The sequence below is a fragment of the Parasteatoda tepidariorum genome, chromosome 3 (assembly GCF_982258835.1).
Source record: "Parasteatoda tepidariorum strain Cologne lab strain chromosome 3, Ptep-v5.0, whole genome shotgun sequence".
NCBI lineage: Eukaryota > Metazoa > Arthropoda > Arachnida > Araneae > Theridiidae > Parasteatoda > Parasteatoda tepidariorum.
Window position 1 is genome coordinate 68,870,007 of NC_141757.1, and position 15,220 is coordinate 68,885,226.

Below are 15,220 nucleotides of genomic sequence, written 5' to 3' on the forward strand. Positions count from 1 at the left end.
TATAAACACACACTTATTATTAGCAATACCGATGCAATTATTCTTATTGGAAGAGCATCTAAAAGTCTGTGCCAAAGGCACTGATCTTATTTTAGAAAAATTTTAAACAGGTAAAATGGAAACTTGACTTTATGCTAAGTCAAACGTACATTAATAGATTAAAATATAAAACATTTTTCAGTAGAGTACTAAAATAAACATTTTGATAAGAAATAGCAGTCAGTTTCGTTGCTTTCAAGTATTTTAACACCAAACAACCAGCATTCATTGCTATCATTATTATTCTACAATAAAAATTTAATTATTATTAATTAGTATTAATTAATTAGATTACAAAGAAGCGGCATATTAGAACATCAATCAGCATGGATAAAAATGGCAATAAAAACTTTTTTTTTTAATTTTTTTTTTCTGAAATTGACTTTAATTTTGCACATCCATATATTTTTTACCCACATTCGTTATCTAAAGCTATGATAAATTTACCACATTCATTATTTGTATTAACTAAACTATCTGATTTAATTAATTATTTTTAATTCTGATTTAATTAAATTTGATATTTGTTACTAAGATCTATTTAATGTCATGTCATTAACATCCATGCTTTATTAATCATACTATAAAACGATTTGAAGAGTGGAAGAAAATGAATTTGTTTGGTATTTATTAAATTTAATGAATAAGAAGATGTCGTCAGTTTGATTTATAATTGCAGTATCACGACAGTACTAATTACTATAAGTTTTCATTTTAAATTATTTTTTTACTATTAAAAAGATCTAAGAGAACCAATCTATGATATAAAATTTAACAGCACCAATAATATGTTTATTAAAAAAAATCTACTTTTAAGTTCAGTGAAAAAGATTTATTTACAAGAGTGCTTTTTACCTTCAAAATATTGGAAACAAATAGACCCTACGATTTCAACATCTTACTATAAACTTTGACTTAGTATAGAATTAAGTTTCAAGCACACCATTAGCTTGTCCTCAACAAGAATGTTTAAAAAAAAAAAAAATAGAATAACCAAAGCAAAGTTCTAAAAAACCGTTTTGTCTATAGAAAAAGTACAAACGGGAACAATTTATTCATGAAAAAAGTTCACATAAAAGTTTTCAGAAGGCAAAAGTAGTCGCACACTTATGTACAGTATGAAACTCATTATGAAAGGCAAATATGCAAACTTCTATACACCAGTACATTCTGCAAATGCTTTGCATATAAAAGACTTCTTCCTCTCTGAGGCATTACCTACGATTTAGCTCACTCCTTATGGCTAGATTTAAAAGAAAACATATTTTAGCAAAAACAAATACATAAATTTAGTTAACAATAATTAAAATTGTAAAAACATCAAATTAGAAACAAAACACATCACCTAACCATGGCCAAGCAAATAGCCTCATTTATAAGGGCTGCATCATTTTCAGACTACATGGACAGTGCCTAACTTGCTACTCTTCTTGCAAAACTGACCAGACCACATCCAACAAGAAAACCTACAGTCATGACAGATTTAACGTGCACATGGCTGTGTATTTATGCCAGTTGTAAGGATCGAATTCATGTTCCCCAGCTCTCCTCCAAGGATGTGAGTGGTGCCTTAAGCGACCGCACCACAGAAGCGTTGATTTTAGAAAATCTTAATTTTATATAAAAGCCTGTTGACGGTGTTGTCTTCTTGCTTCATGCATTCTTTTTGTACAGATAAATTATATGATATGACGCTTTGATATGCATACATAGACATCTTTGGTTATAATTAGCAAAAAATTATAATTGTGTTAGCCTGTAAATTATTTTATCTCTTATTTAAAGGTGTATTTAATATACTAGCAATATTTAGAAATACATCCAATTTTTATAAATATCTTCTTAATATTATTCTCTGCAATAATTTTATTTTAGATACTGATTATTATTTAAAATTAATGTGTGCTAATTTAAAGTAATTTCTTAACACTATCTAATTATGCAACATCACATGAAAAAGTTATTTAGTCACAATAAGTTAATTAATTATATTTGAAACTATGTTCAGTTTATTTATGCAATTAAAATAAGGAATACAGGGTTCCCACTCTATGATGAGATTGAAATTCAAGGACTTTCCAGGACTTTTCAAGGACCTCAACAAAAATTTCAAGGACCTTAATCTAAGACCAATTTTAAAAATTATTCTCTTCTATTTTACTAGAAGCAACAATGCTTGTTGTGGCAATAATTAATTTCAAATATAATACCTAAATGCTTTGCCTATATATAGAGAAGAGAGTATATGTATTATGGACTAAAATTTATATTTTTTTAAAAACAACCCTACTGGTTTTACATATTAATTCACAAAATCATTTTCAGCACAATCTATAACTAATGGTAATAAGGTGTTAATGGTGAAATCCTTTAATCCTGTGTATTTCCATGTGAAGACTGCATGAAAGACAGAACTAAATCTTAGGTATTCCATATTCCATGACTATTCCATAACCCCCTCCTCTCCTCTATTAAAAATCGTTTCTGAAATTATTCATCCATAATTTACACAACCTTCTCTAAATGTTATGCAGCAACAATTCTTTCTGAAAATAAAAATTAGAAGGAACATATCCCATTTTCACCATGTTTAAAAGCATTATTCGTTATGTGTAATCCACAACTGCCAATGAATATGACCTGGTGGGAATATTTCTCTTTTAATTCACACTGAAGCCTCTAATAGAATTTCCAATTGACATAGGGTCCATCCATGGATAATTGAAGTATTTTAGAGAGCTTTTAACCATCATCCATGCATTTGTAAAAAGAGGACAAAATATTTTCTGCAGTTCCATGACCCATAAATTGGGAGGTAAGATACTTAGTGAAAACTTTATTATCAATTCCTTACCATAATGTCCATCTGCTTAGATTGTAGAGACTGATTTAAAGTCTCATCAAAGAGTACAGTGTAGCAATCAACATTCTTCACCTCATTTATAAGAATCCCTTTGAAGTATAGTGCCAATCCAAAGGAGCCCAAATAGGCTCACTTTGTGGCACTACAAAAAAATTGTCTCGCTATACAGCTATCAGCAAATATTTTGGAGAACAATTTACTAATCTCTTCACAGGAGTTACACGAATAATTACTAGTGATGCACTTCAGACTGCAGAGAATTTCAGCATCAAGCACATTCCTTTTGACCAGATAAGAAAACAATGTTACCTCGGCCACTAAAGTTTCTGTTTCACTTGGGGCACACGATGTTGAAGGAGTATTTACACCAGATGAATTAGATGTTGATGTCTTTGGAAAAAGAGAACTCAGGGCATGAGACTGCTTTTTTGTTTTACCTTTCTTTCATGTGTGATTTCAGAGCAGATTCTTCCATTTCTGCGATATCGATCTCCTTCATGCATAATCGGCACTTGGCTCTGAACTTCTTTTCGGGCATCGATAAAATCCATTCTTTATAAGCTTGATTATCCATCCATTGAGGATTAAAATAGCACTTCCCAGGCATAACTAGTCTAAACTACATAACACAAATACGAAGCCGTGCCTTTGCAAATACGCTTTACAATAAAGTTTTGAAATGACGCAAACGTAAGGACAAGTGCGGATGGTAAAACGGCAAATTTATTGAAAACTACAAGGTACATATTGTTACGAAATTTGAGAGTATTCCAGTTTCGATAAGAAAAAAGAAGATCTAAGCATATGCGACAGAAGATGAAGTGGAGTCTCACCCCGGACGAATTGATTGTCTGCTGTGCTCCGCGCGCTTGGCAGACACCAAGACGCTAGGCCCGGTTAGAAACGGTGGTGTTAAAAACCACGTGAGAGAGCTCGGGAACAAAACAGAAAGAACGAGAAAGATCCGCAGGTGTTTTATAAAAAGGGCCGCGGCAGTATTGGACAAATTCAAGGAACTATCAAGTTTTTCAAGGACCTAAGACGTTTTTCAAGCACTTTCAAGGACCTAAATTTAGCAACAAAAAAATTCAAGGACTTTCAAGGACTCTCAAGGACCGTGGGAACCCTGGAATAAGAAAAACTAAAATTCCAAAGCAATATCAATAAATAACTTGCGTACTTTAGTTAAACTGTGTTTCTTTAGTTAAACTATGTTACTAAAATTTGAAGAAGACTTTCAAACAAGAGTTTGTGGATAAAGTTGCAATTGAAATTAAGCAAACACATTAGGTTTACTTTTAATCTCAATAAAATTGGAAACTAAATCTATGTGATCTTTTAATTAAATAATCTTTAAATTTGATGTATCTATTTAAATTGGTGAAATCAGTTTAAATAAACAGAAATGATTAATAATCAAGCAATAATAAGCAAAACTCCTAATATAAAATAGAATCTAAATGTATTAATTTATTTCAAACTTAATTAACATGTACTCATTTATAAAGCTCAATGAAACAATTATTAAATAAATATATGCAAACACAAAACTGATGAAATTAAAACTAAATACAACAAGAAAACTAAATAACAGAGTGGCACTTAATGCGTTATATAAAATAAAATTCTTGAAAGTTTTTAAAAAATTAGTTTTAATTAGTTTATGCAATTATGTGTTTGGTTTGCTTGCCATCAATAGCCTAGAAGTGGTGCATACGAGTTATGAACCTCTACAAAACTAGCTGAAACAGCCTGACATTCACACTTTGGATATATGTACAGAAATGTGGCATTTTAACATTTTCACAAATAATATGGACTAAAAAAGTGCACATGTTTGGTGAGAGGGGTAAAAACATGCTCTGCATTTTACCGCTAAATTATCAAAGCTTTTTCTTTCAAGCATAAACAAGAACAAATAAAGCAAAATTAGGATTAACAATAAAAATTTAGGCAAATCTGTTGTACTAAAGAATTTAACGAAAAGAAAACATTCCAATTAATTTATCTTTACAAATTGTTAAAATTTTTTCTTTCAGAATTAATCACTAACCCTCAACATTGCATATTTTTTTAAAAACAAATTAGCAATTAAAATAAAATTAAATATCATACTTTCAATAATATCTTGTTTCAGTTTATTCATTTCCATTCTTATTTCCAACATTATTTCTTGCTTGATTCTTTCCATGTCATAAGGCTCAACACCATTGGCTTTTAAATTATCCATATCTCCAATAGAACCTATCCTTTGTCTAAAAATAGAAACCACATTAGTATGCACACCACACTACAATAAAAGAGACACTTTCAGTTTTTGACACTTTTTCAAATTTCTCAGAAATACTAAGAGAATTATTTTATAACGAGGAGTTTAGATTATGCGGTTTCTCAAACTTATCAATAAAATTTAAAGCTTTCATAGGTTTGAAAGACCGGCATAAAATTTCAAACAAAAAAGAGTGTTTTTGAACTATCTATCACAGAAAATACAGCAAAAAACTTGTAACTTCTATCAATTAATTTGGTTATTGCTTGGAATAACTGCAAATAAAATTTTGTAAACCTATTTTAAATATAATTCTTGAGATTTTTATAAAAAACTATTTGTTTTGAAAAACTATAACCTATTTGCTTATAAAAAAACTATTTGTTTCATTCAAAATATTCAATGTAATTAAACAAAATTTTTGAATAATTTTTAATTAATAACAAAAATATTATTTTAAAAAGTGAAAAAAATTCAATGAAAATCGTGTAAGATATTAATGTTTAAAAGAGTTACTGTCAGAAACTCAAATTTTGGTGTAGCAAATATTAAATAATTATAAATAAAAATGCTTCAAATTACAATTTATCTATTCCCTTAATTTGTTTAATCATAAAAAATAAAAATACAGAAACAATTATCTTATTAAAAAAAAAAAACAATATCATCTCATCCTTTATATGCAAAACCAGTTTTCATTTCTTACCAATTTAGCTCTTCTTTTCCCCAAAGCAAGTGATTACAAAAAAATAGTTTTGAAGCCCTCAGTACTCTGAGTTTATTTTCCAATTTTGTATGAATAAGACAGAAATTTTAAAATGTTTCTTTTGAATGATGCTCAGCTGTATAGACTAGAATGTTGACCTACTAAACTATTATAACATAATAAAATAACACAAACATAAGATTTTTTGCTGCATTTAAAATATTAAAAGCCTTTCATTTCATACTTTTTTAAAATCTTGGCCCTAAATATTATTAAGTTAGCTCATAAAACAACTTAAAATACTGAAAATTTTTATAATAATATAATTAATAAAAAAGTAATAAGAAAAAAAAGGTAATAAAGTACAAAAGTTAAAATTTATTTTATACAATTGGTGGACGGTCCCTCAAGTAAAAACATTATCCTCAAAATTCTCAAATTTTATGAATAAAAGGGTGGTCGAAATTTTGAGGCGATGAAGCTTTTGGATTCTTGACTGCTCTAGAGACCCACATGAAAATACCTATTTAGTGAATGATCCTCAAGGCAAGTTAAAGATTATGGTACTGATCCATAAATAGAATTTCTCGAGAATCCGATTAGCTTGCCAGTGCCGAAGACGATGGCACACCACCAACTATGAATTAACAAGAGAAATAAAATTTTCTATCTCTAGAAGGAAATTTTTTTTTGACAGTGTTCAGTTGGCCATCAGCGAAAACTCGAGAGATTTTTCGGTTCGATTTCAGAGGGCTGAAAATGAAGCCTGAAATTGAGAATCTCTTGCCAATAAATTAAGCTCAGTATACGCACATGCTGACTCGCAAGTATTTAATCAAACATGTAAAATGATTGGCGTTTTCATACGCTAAGGAAAAATGGCATGCCGAAATAGATTAGGGTTGAATTAAATTAGAACAAAGTCTTTTGGATAATTCATGGCAAAAATCAACAAGGTAAGGAAAAAATATCTCATTTTGGAAAAAGGAAAATAAAGCACTTTTTAAAAACATTTAATAAAAAAAGCAACTTCAAGGCTTTTAAAAAACGAAAATTGAAAATAAGCACCTTTAAGCACTTTTTAAAGATGCTATGCACCCTGGAGATGTAGATACAAATTGTTCCTAGCATTTTTCTCATACCATGCTAAACTTTTAAAACACCTTAATCGTAGGTCTTGCTAGCAGTACTTAACAGGTACAAAAAAATTTTTAACAAGTGCCTATAACTAATAAAGACTTCATGAATACCTAATAGATTATGAAAGAATTGGATTTCTTTAATATAAATGCAGCTGCCATTTTAAAGATGACTTACCTTTAAAATCATAATATCTATATAGAGAGATTTATATCATATTATTTTACTCACAGATGAGTTTCTACTTTTAAAAAAAAAGTGATAGATATTTTGTATAATTATCCCATTAACTGACTTTTTAAATTTCATTGCAACTAAATTAATAATCAATGCAGATTCTTGGGCAATGTATCGTTAGACTGGCTTTAAATATAATACTCAGAATCTTCACAAATCATACATGCATAAATTAGATGATTTGCTTCCTAAGTCCTTGAGGTAGGTATTTGTATATTTTTTAACATGATGAAAACATACGTTTCAATACATTGAATATAAATAACTTTCAATATTAGATAAATTTATTATTATAGCATTGTTCATACCTGCGACTACCCTTAGGTGATTCTAATCCAGAGTTCACACCATTGCCATTTGAATTTTTATCCCATTTTTTATCAGTGCCATCGGAATCCTAAAAATGAAATTACGAATTTATTAGAAAAATTCTCATTTTTATCAATACAATGAAATAACAATTGTTCAAATTGTAGAACTTACATTGCCTTGGTAATTTTCTGCTTGAGCTCGCCTATAAAATAAAATAGAAGTATAAAACGTGACTGTCATAATGTATAGCATTAACAAAACTCAATTACCAACAAAATAAATTAATCTTTAATAGAATTTAAACTCAAAATTTAGTCTGTATTGTTAAAAGTATCACATGGAATTTAAAGCATGCAGGCAGGAAAGAATATTAACAGCATAATTTTAATGTACTTTTATTTGAAAAATTTAAATGCTCTCTTTCCTTTATATATTACTATACTTAAATAACTATAAAAATATTTAGTGATAAAATGTAAAGGAAGTAACAATGATTATCACTAAGTAAATTGCAAACAAATAATGTTCTAAGAGCAAAATAATTCAAAACAGGCAATTACACAACAAAAAAATTTAGAAAGAAAAAAGAGTATAAAATGACAATTAGTACACCGTGTTTTGTCAAATCACTTTTCACACCTTCTCGAATATTTGAGGTCCTTATATAGGATTATAAAAATGTATATTAAATATAAGAAATGCAGCTGCTGAAGACACATTGTTCTCAACAAGTGCATAATAGTTATTCAATTATCAACAATTTTATTATATATTTTTAAAATCACAATCAAAACTGAAGAGTATAAAAATCAGGAATATACGCAATAGAAGTTGAAAAAACGAAAAAGCAATAGAAATCTAACCACTACAAACGAAGGCGAGACTTAAGAACATCAAAAAGTGATAGACAGCCAGGAGAAATAGAGAGTAGTTTCATTAGTGAGTCTAATTAATTTCGATTTTGTTTCTTCTTCACTAAAATATTAACTTGAAATTCTAATGTTATTCTATCATTATATTTGTGAAAGTGCAGTGGTTACATAACACTGTTTATTATTCCAAATAATAATTTAGATAAAATTTAATAGATTTAATTTACCTTCGTGCCAGTGTTTTTGCCATTTCATCCATCATGCTTGCCATGCCACTAGGAGGTCCAGGGGTTTTATTTTGATCAACAATTGAATCACTCTGCAGAAAGAGTTTAAAGTTAACCTTTACATCCAGTTAAGTTTTATTATAGTATCTAGAGAATGTAATGTATCTAGATTTTTATAGAAAGATGAGATGATAGAAATAATTGCATACATAAATTATTAAAAATTAAATTATAAGGAATTGAGTTGTTCAAACAGCATTGCATTATATAGCTTTGTCATCAAAAGCTCAAATAGTTCTTTGACTTTTAGTAAGTATAATTGAAAATAATTACAGAAGAAAATTATAGACCAAATTTAAAAGCTTTAAAATTTTTAATAGTTAAGTAATACATAGCTATATATATTTTTTTTAATATTTTGAAAAATTAGGACCTATTGTTGCTATTATTGGTGTTATTTTAAATGATTTAATCTACATTATGAATGCATATTTATGAAAAAGAAGATTTAGAAAAGATCTTCTGATTTTGAGCTTTCAGCCATCTGATATGGCATTGTGCTTTTAATTCTTTGTAAAATTATAAATATATTTATTAGTTGCTCGTTTTCTAATTATAACATATCTACTTTTGGTCGAATTCTTAAAAAATTAGGATTTATATTATTTTTCTAGAGCCTAATTTTTTGGGAAAAAGTATTAAGAATAAAAGTATTAAATTTGGAAGTCCTAGATCCCAAATATCCTTTTTCTACAAAATCTAACATTATTTTTAAATTTTCTAACCATATCTGCAGAACATTTTTTCTTCAGCAAATAAGAACAACCCATTTTGACAAAACTGTCTTAAAAATAACCATTTCCCAATTTCTAGACATAAAAACTAGTTTTTTTGACACTAACAAAAATTACAAACAATATACTAAAACTGAAAGTTTAAACGATTAATTTTTTTAAAAGAAACAATAATAAACTATTACAGTCTTGTGATATAATAATAATACTGTGACCAAAAAAGTACACGGAATGATAGCATAAAACAAAAGATATCAATTTATTAGTCCAAATTTATTAATGTCTCAACCAACTTTAATGAATATTTGCCAACCTTTTTTCCAAACATTCCTTAAAATTTTTTTCCTTCTTAATAGATCATACTGAATTTTCCTTTCATCGGATTAATAAACTTAAAACAATGACCTTAAAGAAGCAATTTCAATTGAGGAATGACAAAAAATCCCATGGTACCATTTCAGAAGAATATTTTGTCAAAAATCGCAGAATAGTTGCTATGTCAGAAAATGCATTATTGTGGTGCAAAACCCATGTGCTTTTTTCATTACCATTCAGATTGTTTTTGATTAGTTGCCTCAAATAAACGCTATAAAACACTCAAATAATAATCTTCAATGAACTACTGTTGACAATCTGTTCAAACAGTGGGAATTCAGAATGCAAAACATACTGATTATTAAGGAAAACAGTTAACATTACCTAGAATTTTGAGTAGCTTTTACAATTTTCTTTTGGTTTTCCTTCACCTTTCAAATGCTACTGGATTGTTGAGCAGTTTTTAAGTGAAATGTGCTTTAAAAAGGAATCACAGAGTGAAAGCATCTCTCGAATCATTTAAACAAGTTGCTTTTGGAACAAATTCAAAGTTCTTGGCACAAATCCAGATGGAATGAGTCACAACCTTAAACCGTCTTTCAAAATTGGTTGACAGAAACGATGATGACTGAATATCAAGTCTCTGACTTAAAAAAATAAATTGATCATTAATCGAAGTGGACAGTCTACCAGATTGCTGACCATCTTCAACTGATTCTCTACCTTACAATCCTTGAACTTTTTATAGCAATCGAAAAAAATTTCTGTTCATTAACAGTAAATTTTTTAAAGCCTTTTTTAACTACATTTCATTGCAAAAATAAAATTTAGTGCAGGTTCTTTGCTCAATAATATTTACCATTTCAGAAAATTGATAAAATGAAATTTTTTTTCCTCATTAAAAACTTAGGTATTTTCAGGCGATAGAATTAAATACCTGTCTGATTATTTTCAAACCGTTTATAGAAGTCACAAACAGTAACAGTCAGAAAAGCTGTTTTCTTGGTAGAATTTTAAACTTGATAGTTTAAATATCAATAAATTTTCACTATAAGAGTATTTAAACTAAAAACAATTCTTAACAATAATTATTGATTATCAATCAAATATCCTTTCTAAATGGCTGGCAGCTAATTTAAGGTTAAGAATGACTTCTAGGTGAAGATTCAAATCTCAAAATTCCTTTTTGGTTATACCATTGGTCATAAAAATTTTAGCAGACTATATTAAATACACTGGAGAACATTTTTTCTTCTTTTCTGTTGCATGAGATTTTTTTAACAGATCTTAGTATCACTGATTTCAAATCTGAAATCGGTTTCCCTCTTAGAGCCACGGTTGTTTTTTGAATGTCATTTTTAAACCCCTTTTTGTCAAAATGTACAAGTTTAAAAATTTTACATATAATGGGGAGCTGCATAAGGTCCAGGTTACAACATCAGGATTACAATGGCATAGGAAACCATGTCTGGAAATGTCATCATTTGCAGCTAATGGCACTTTCCAATTATGAACCATTTCTTCTTGAGCTTTTGAACAGGTCACAATAGGGAAGTGCCCCTAGCTGCGTACAATATAATTTCTGGGTATGAGTTTCTATGCAATTTTCATTCTGGTGAATGGTGATGTACTCTGACTGACTTTAAAGTAAGTCACAACATTTATGTGATCCCCTGTTAAATATGTTTCTTCACTTGTACATTTCGATGAAAAATAGACTAATAATGTCCTTTAAAAAAAATCTGTAGCTTTAAGAAAAAAACTAATTTCAGGTTTGAAATCCCCACCCGATTCAAGCAAGACCTAGCATTTGTAAAAATGCAACAAAAAATTTTCTATTTTTCTATCAATATTTACATAATATCTCATATAGTACATAATTAATGCTTTAAAATTATTGGCATAAAAAAAGGTTGAATTTCTTTACTGAAAATACTTTTCGAAGGTAAAATATTTTAAACGAAAAGATTTACTTTCAATTTATGTTATTTAAATAAAAATAACATAAATTAAAATTATAATTATTAAAATTATATTGGCAAAAATAATAAAAGTTTAAAGGTAAGCAATTTCAAGTAAAAAATATGAGAAGAAAGCTAAACAATATGGGAAAAGCACAAATAATGCAATGATATATTTCTTTATTTACCATCTTTTCAATTTGTTTAGCTTTATTCATATATTGCACACCCTTTTTTCACTTAATATATGAAAGTCATATTTTGCCATTTTCAAAAGAATGTAAATAAGTTTTGAAACTTCTTGAACTGCTAATTTTTTTTAAAAATACATAAGATACTATAAAAATAAATAAATACACCTACTCTTTGTGTCTTTTTCAACTTTGCATTAGCTAATGCTGATGCCAAAGACATGTTAGCAGTGTTAGGGCGCTGCATTGAAGACCCAGGTGGGGGAGGAGGACAAGGTGGGCTAGAAAATCCCCCAGACATTGGAGGAGCTGGTGGCGGAGGTGGACCACTTGAGTTTGGCATAGGTGGAGGAGGAACTGGGGGCATTCCTATAGTAGGAGGTGGTGGTGGAGGAGGAGGTGGAGGTGGTGCAGCATTGGACTGCATAGGAGGAGTAGGAGGTTGTGGAGGAGCGGGTGGAGCACAATTTGGAGCAGATGTTCTGTGAAGTGTATTGCTAGGAGAACCAGGCATCTGAGTACCATTCACTGCAAAAAGAAAAAGAAATGATGTAACACATATTTTAGAATATTTACATTGTTATATATACAGAGAGCAGAGAAAATTGTGAAGGATATGAATACGTTGACAGAGTGTTCGTTAACACATTTTTTAGATGCATGGCTTTTTCAAAGAGGGGCATATGTGAAGATAGTATCAGAATACTCTCCACTGGCCGCAGAAATTTTTTTTCTTTAACAACCAATTTTTTAAAGATATTGTTCACGGTGAAAGGGATGACCAGGGCTAATTTCTCAATTATATGCAGCTAAAAAGTGGAGAAAGATCAACAACAAAATTGATTTGAAAGATTTATATTTATAGTAATCTAAATCCCTTTTTCTATGTATACATAAAAGGGTGGCAGTCATGGTTGAGATGTGAAGCCAAATAATTTATTTAGCTTCACATTGCATATTCAAAACATTTCTATCATTGGTCGAGCTCAAATCACACACCAAAACCTGTGTGTTTCAGTTTTTATCCTGGAGAAAAATAGCAAATGAATTTTCCCCTATTCTATTATATCTTAGGGAAAAATTAATAATTGTAATTGGTTTATTAAATAGGTCGCATGATTCCCATAATAAACAAAGGGTAAAATGTCTTACCTTTATTAATGCATACTTGAGCCAAAAATAGATTTAAGGACAGGATGTGAATTTAAAAGTGTAAGAAAATGTTTCGATTAGAATAATATATTAAAAAAAGGATTTACAGAAAAAGAATAACATAAAAAGATTAGTTGAAGCTTTTAATGTTACATACATAAATACAGACAAAAATCATTCTTTTGTAAAAAGTTCATTATTTCAAACAAAATATTTCGCTCTTCCTAAATTTAAAAAACGAAAAAAAAAAACATTTAAAATTTTAATGACCTTAAACTTTATAATAAAATTTATTTGAAAACCATACTTCATCCTTGTTGAAATACTTTGCTTATTGAATCAAAAAATATTTTTAAATTTTTTATAGTTACATGAACATTTTTGTTGTAAAATTTGGTTGTAATTGTGTTTTTGGTTGTTCGATAACCCACTTTGGCTGGATGAGTGGGACCATAGTTCTTTCCACCCCCTTTGCATGTCACTGATATTGAAATAAACCTTCTTTATACAAAATTACTATAATATAAAATATCATAAATTTAAAACATGCTCAAAAGAAATTTAATAAAAGAATTTAAGTTTTTTAAAACTAAGTAGTTATGAAATATTTGATTAAAGACGTTTACAAATATGTTAAAAAAATACAGAACAAGAAGAAAAAAATGCCAAAATGTATTAACAATTGTGATATGTGTTAAGAAGAGAAGATTTTTACTTGTAGAACTAGCATATTGTACTTGATGAGACATTCGACCAGTGTCATTGTCATTCCTAAAATAAAAACAAACAAAAAGTTAAATAAGATAAATGCTCTTAATGCAAAATAATCAACATGCTCAACTAGACAATTGACGTTATCCATAGGTCAATTAGAATGATATCCTTTAAAGCACAAAAAATTGTAAATCTGACAGAAATGACACTTTTTTCAAAATAAGTCTATTGGGTTCTATGCTGCATTTAAATTGCAACCACATAGTTAATACATATGTTGACCAGCATTGTTTTTTAGAAGAATAGCAAAGATATCAATATCAATATTTAATTTTAGTTAATAATTTCAGCATGTTTTGAGTAACATACTGCATGTATTTGTAATAATAACAAATTAATTAAAACTTTTCTTAGAATGCAAAATAATTTTTTGTACTAAGAGTCTTCAATAAAATGAAATTTATGGAAACTTTATATCTAACATACTTTCTAAAGAGTAACCTATTTTTTAGAGAATACTTTGGCAGTACAGTCCTTTTTAAAAATCATATCTCATGCTTCAGTTTTTAAATGAAAATATAGAGATTTTACAGTTGATTATTATTTTGTTTCAAATTTCAGAAAGAAATAGGGATGCAATATTTGTTAATTTTTATGGGGATAAAATTATTTAAAGAATTTTTCGTCATTTAAATAAATAAGTTTTTTAATTTTTAAATGTAATTAAAGTTTAGAGGATCATCCTAAACTTTTAGAATAGGTACTTAGAAATTATTATAAAATAAGGATTAATCATACAATAGCCTAATTAAGGTTCATAACATGCATGTGAGTATTTTAGCCAATACAGTAGTTAATCATAGTAAACTGAAAAAAACATGTAAATGTCAGAGTAAATTACTTTAATTACTTTTATTACATAATTAAATTACTTTAAAAGTTAGTTGGTAAATTTCAAAATCATGTTTAACTTGCACTAGCAATTTTAGGCCAGTTTATTAGCGAGTAAGTATAAATCGCAAACTGTATTTGAATTTTAACAGATTTTAGTTAAAGTAAAAACTGACATATAATAAGAAAGTATATACATACCACTTTTGTTGATCAATATTATTGCACTCAATGTCCCCAGATATACTTTGATAAACTGGTTGCGAATTCATGGGAGGAGGAGGTGGTGGTCTTGAAGACATGTCTTCAAATTAAAAAGAATATTAATTATAGAATCAAATTTTTAAAAAAAGAATAAACTCATAAGTTATATAAGACATACATTACTTTTTAAAACATACAAACATATATTAACTTAGCAATGAAAAAGTAGTTAGGGGCCATTCAAAAAGTACATACACAAATTTTAATTAACAAGAAATTTTAACTTCGTACATTACTATACATAAGGTACCTTAGAGTATGTACATTTTCTTA

General features: G+C 28.4%; 1 protein-coding gene across 2 annotated transcripts in view; it reads right to left on the minus strand.

Moving 5' to 3' along the window:
- Positions 1-497: 497 nt before the first annotated feature.
- Positions 498-15,220, minus strand: part of ena (ENAH actin regulator enabled) — a 41,102-nt gene continuing 26,379 nt past the window's right edge. For both annotated transcript variants that reach the window (XM_016071268.4, XM_016071266.5), the window contains exons 4-11: positions 14,885-14,987; positions 13,794-13,849; positions 12,099-12,454; positions 8,666-8,757; positions 7,738-7,768; positions 7,563-7,651; positions 5,018-5,157; positions 498-1,282 (exon numbers count right to left, since the gene is read on the minus strand). In XM_016071268.4, the coding sequence (XP_015926754.1) occupies positions 1,254-1,282; positions 5,018-5,157; positions 7,563-7,651; positions 7,738-7,768; positions 8,666-8,757; positions 12,099-12,454; positions 13,794-13,849; positions 14,885-14,987 (896 nt within the window). In that variant the 3' untranslated portion in view covers positions 498-1,253. The remainder of the gene's footprint in view (positions 1,283-5,017; positions 5,158-7,562; positions 7,652-7,737; positions 7,769-8,665; positions 8,758-12,098; positions 12,455-13,793; positions 13,850-14,884; positions 14,988-15,220) is intronic.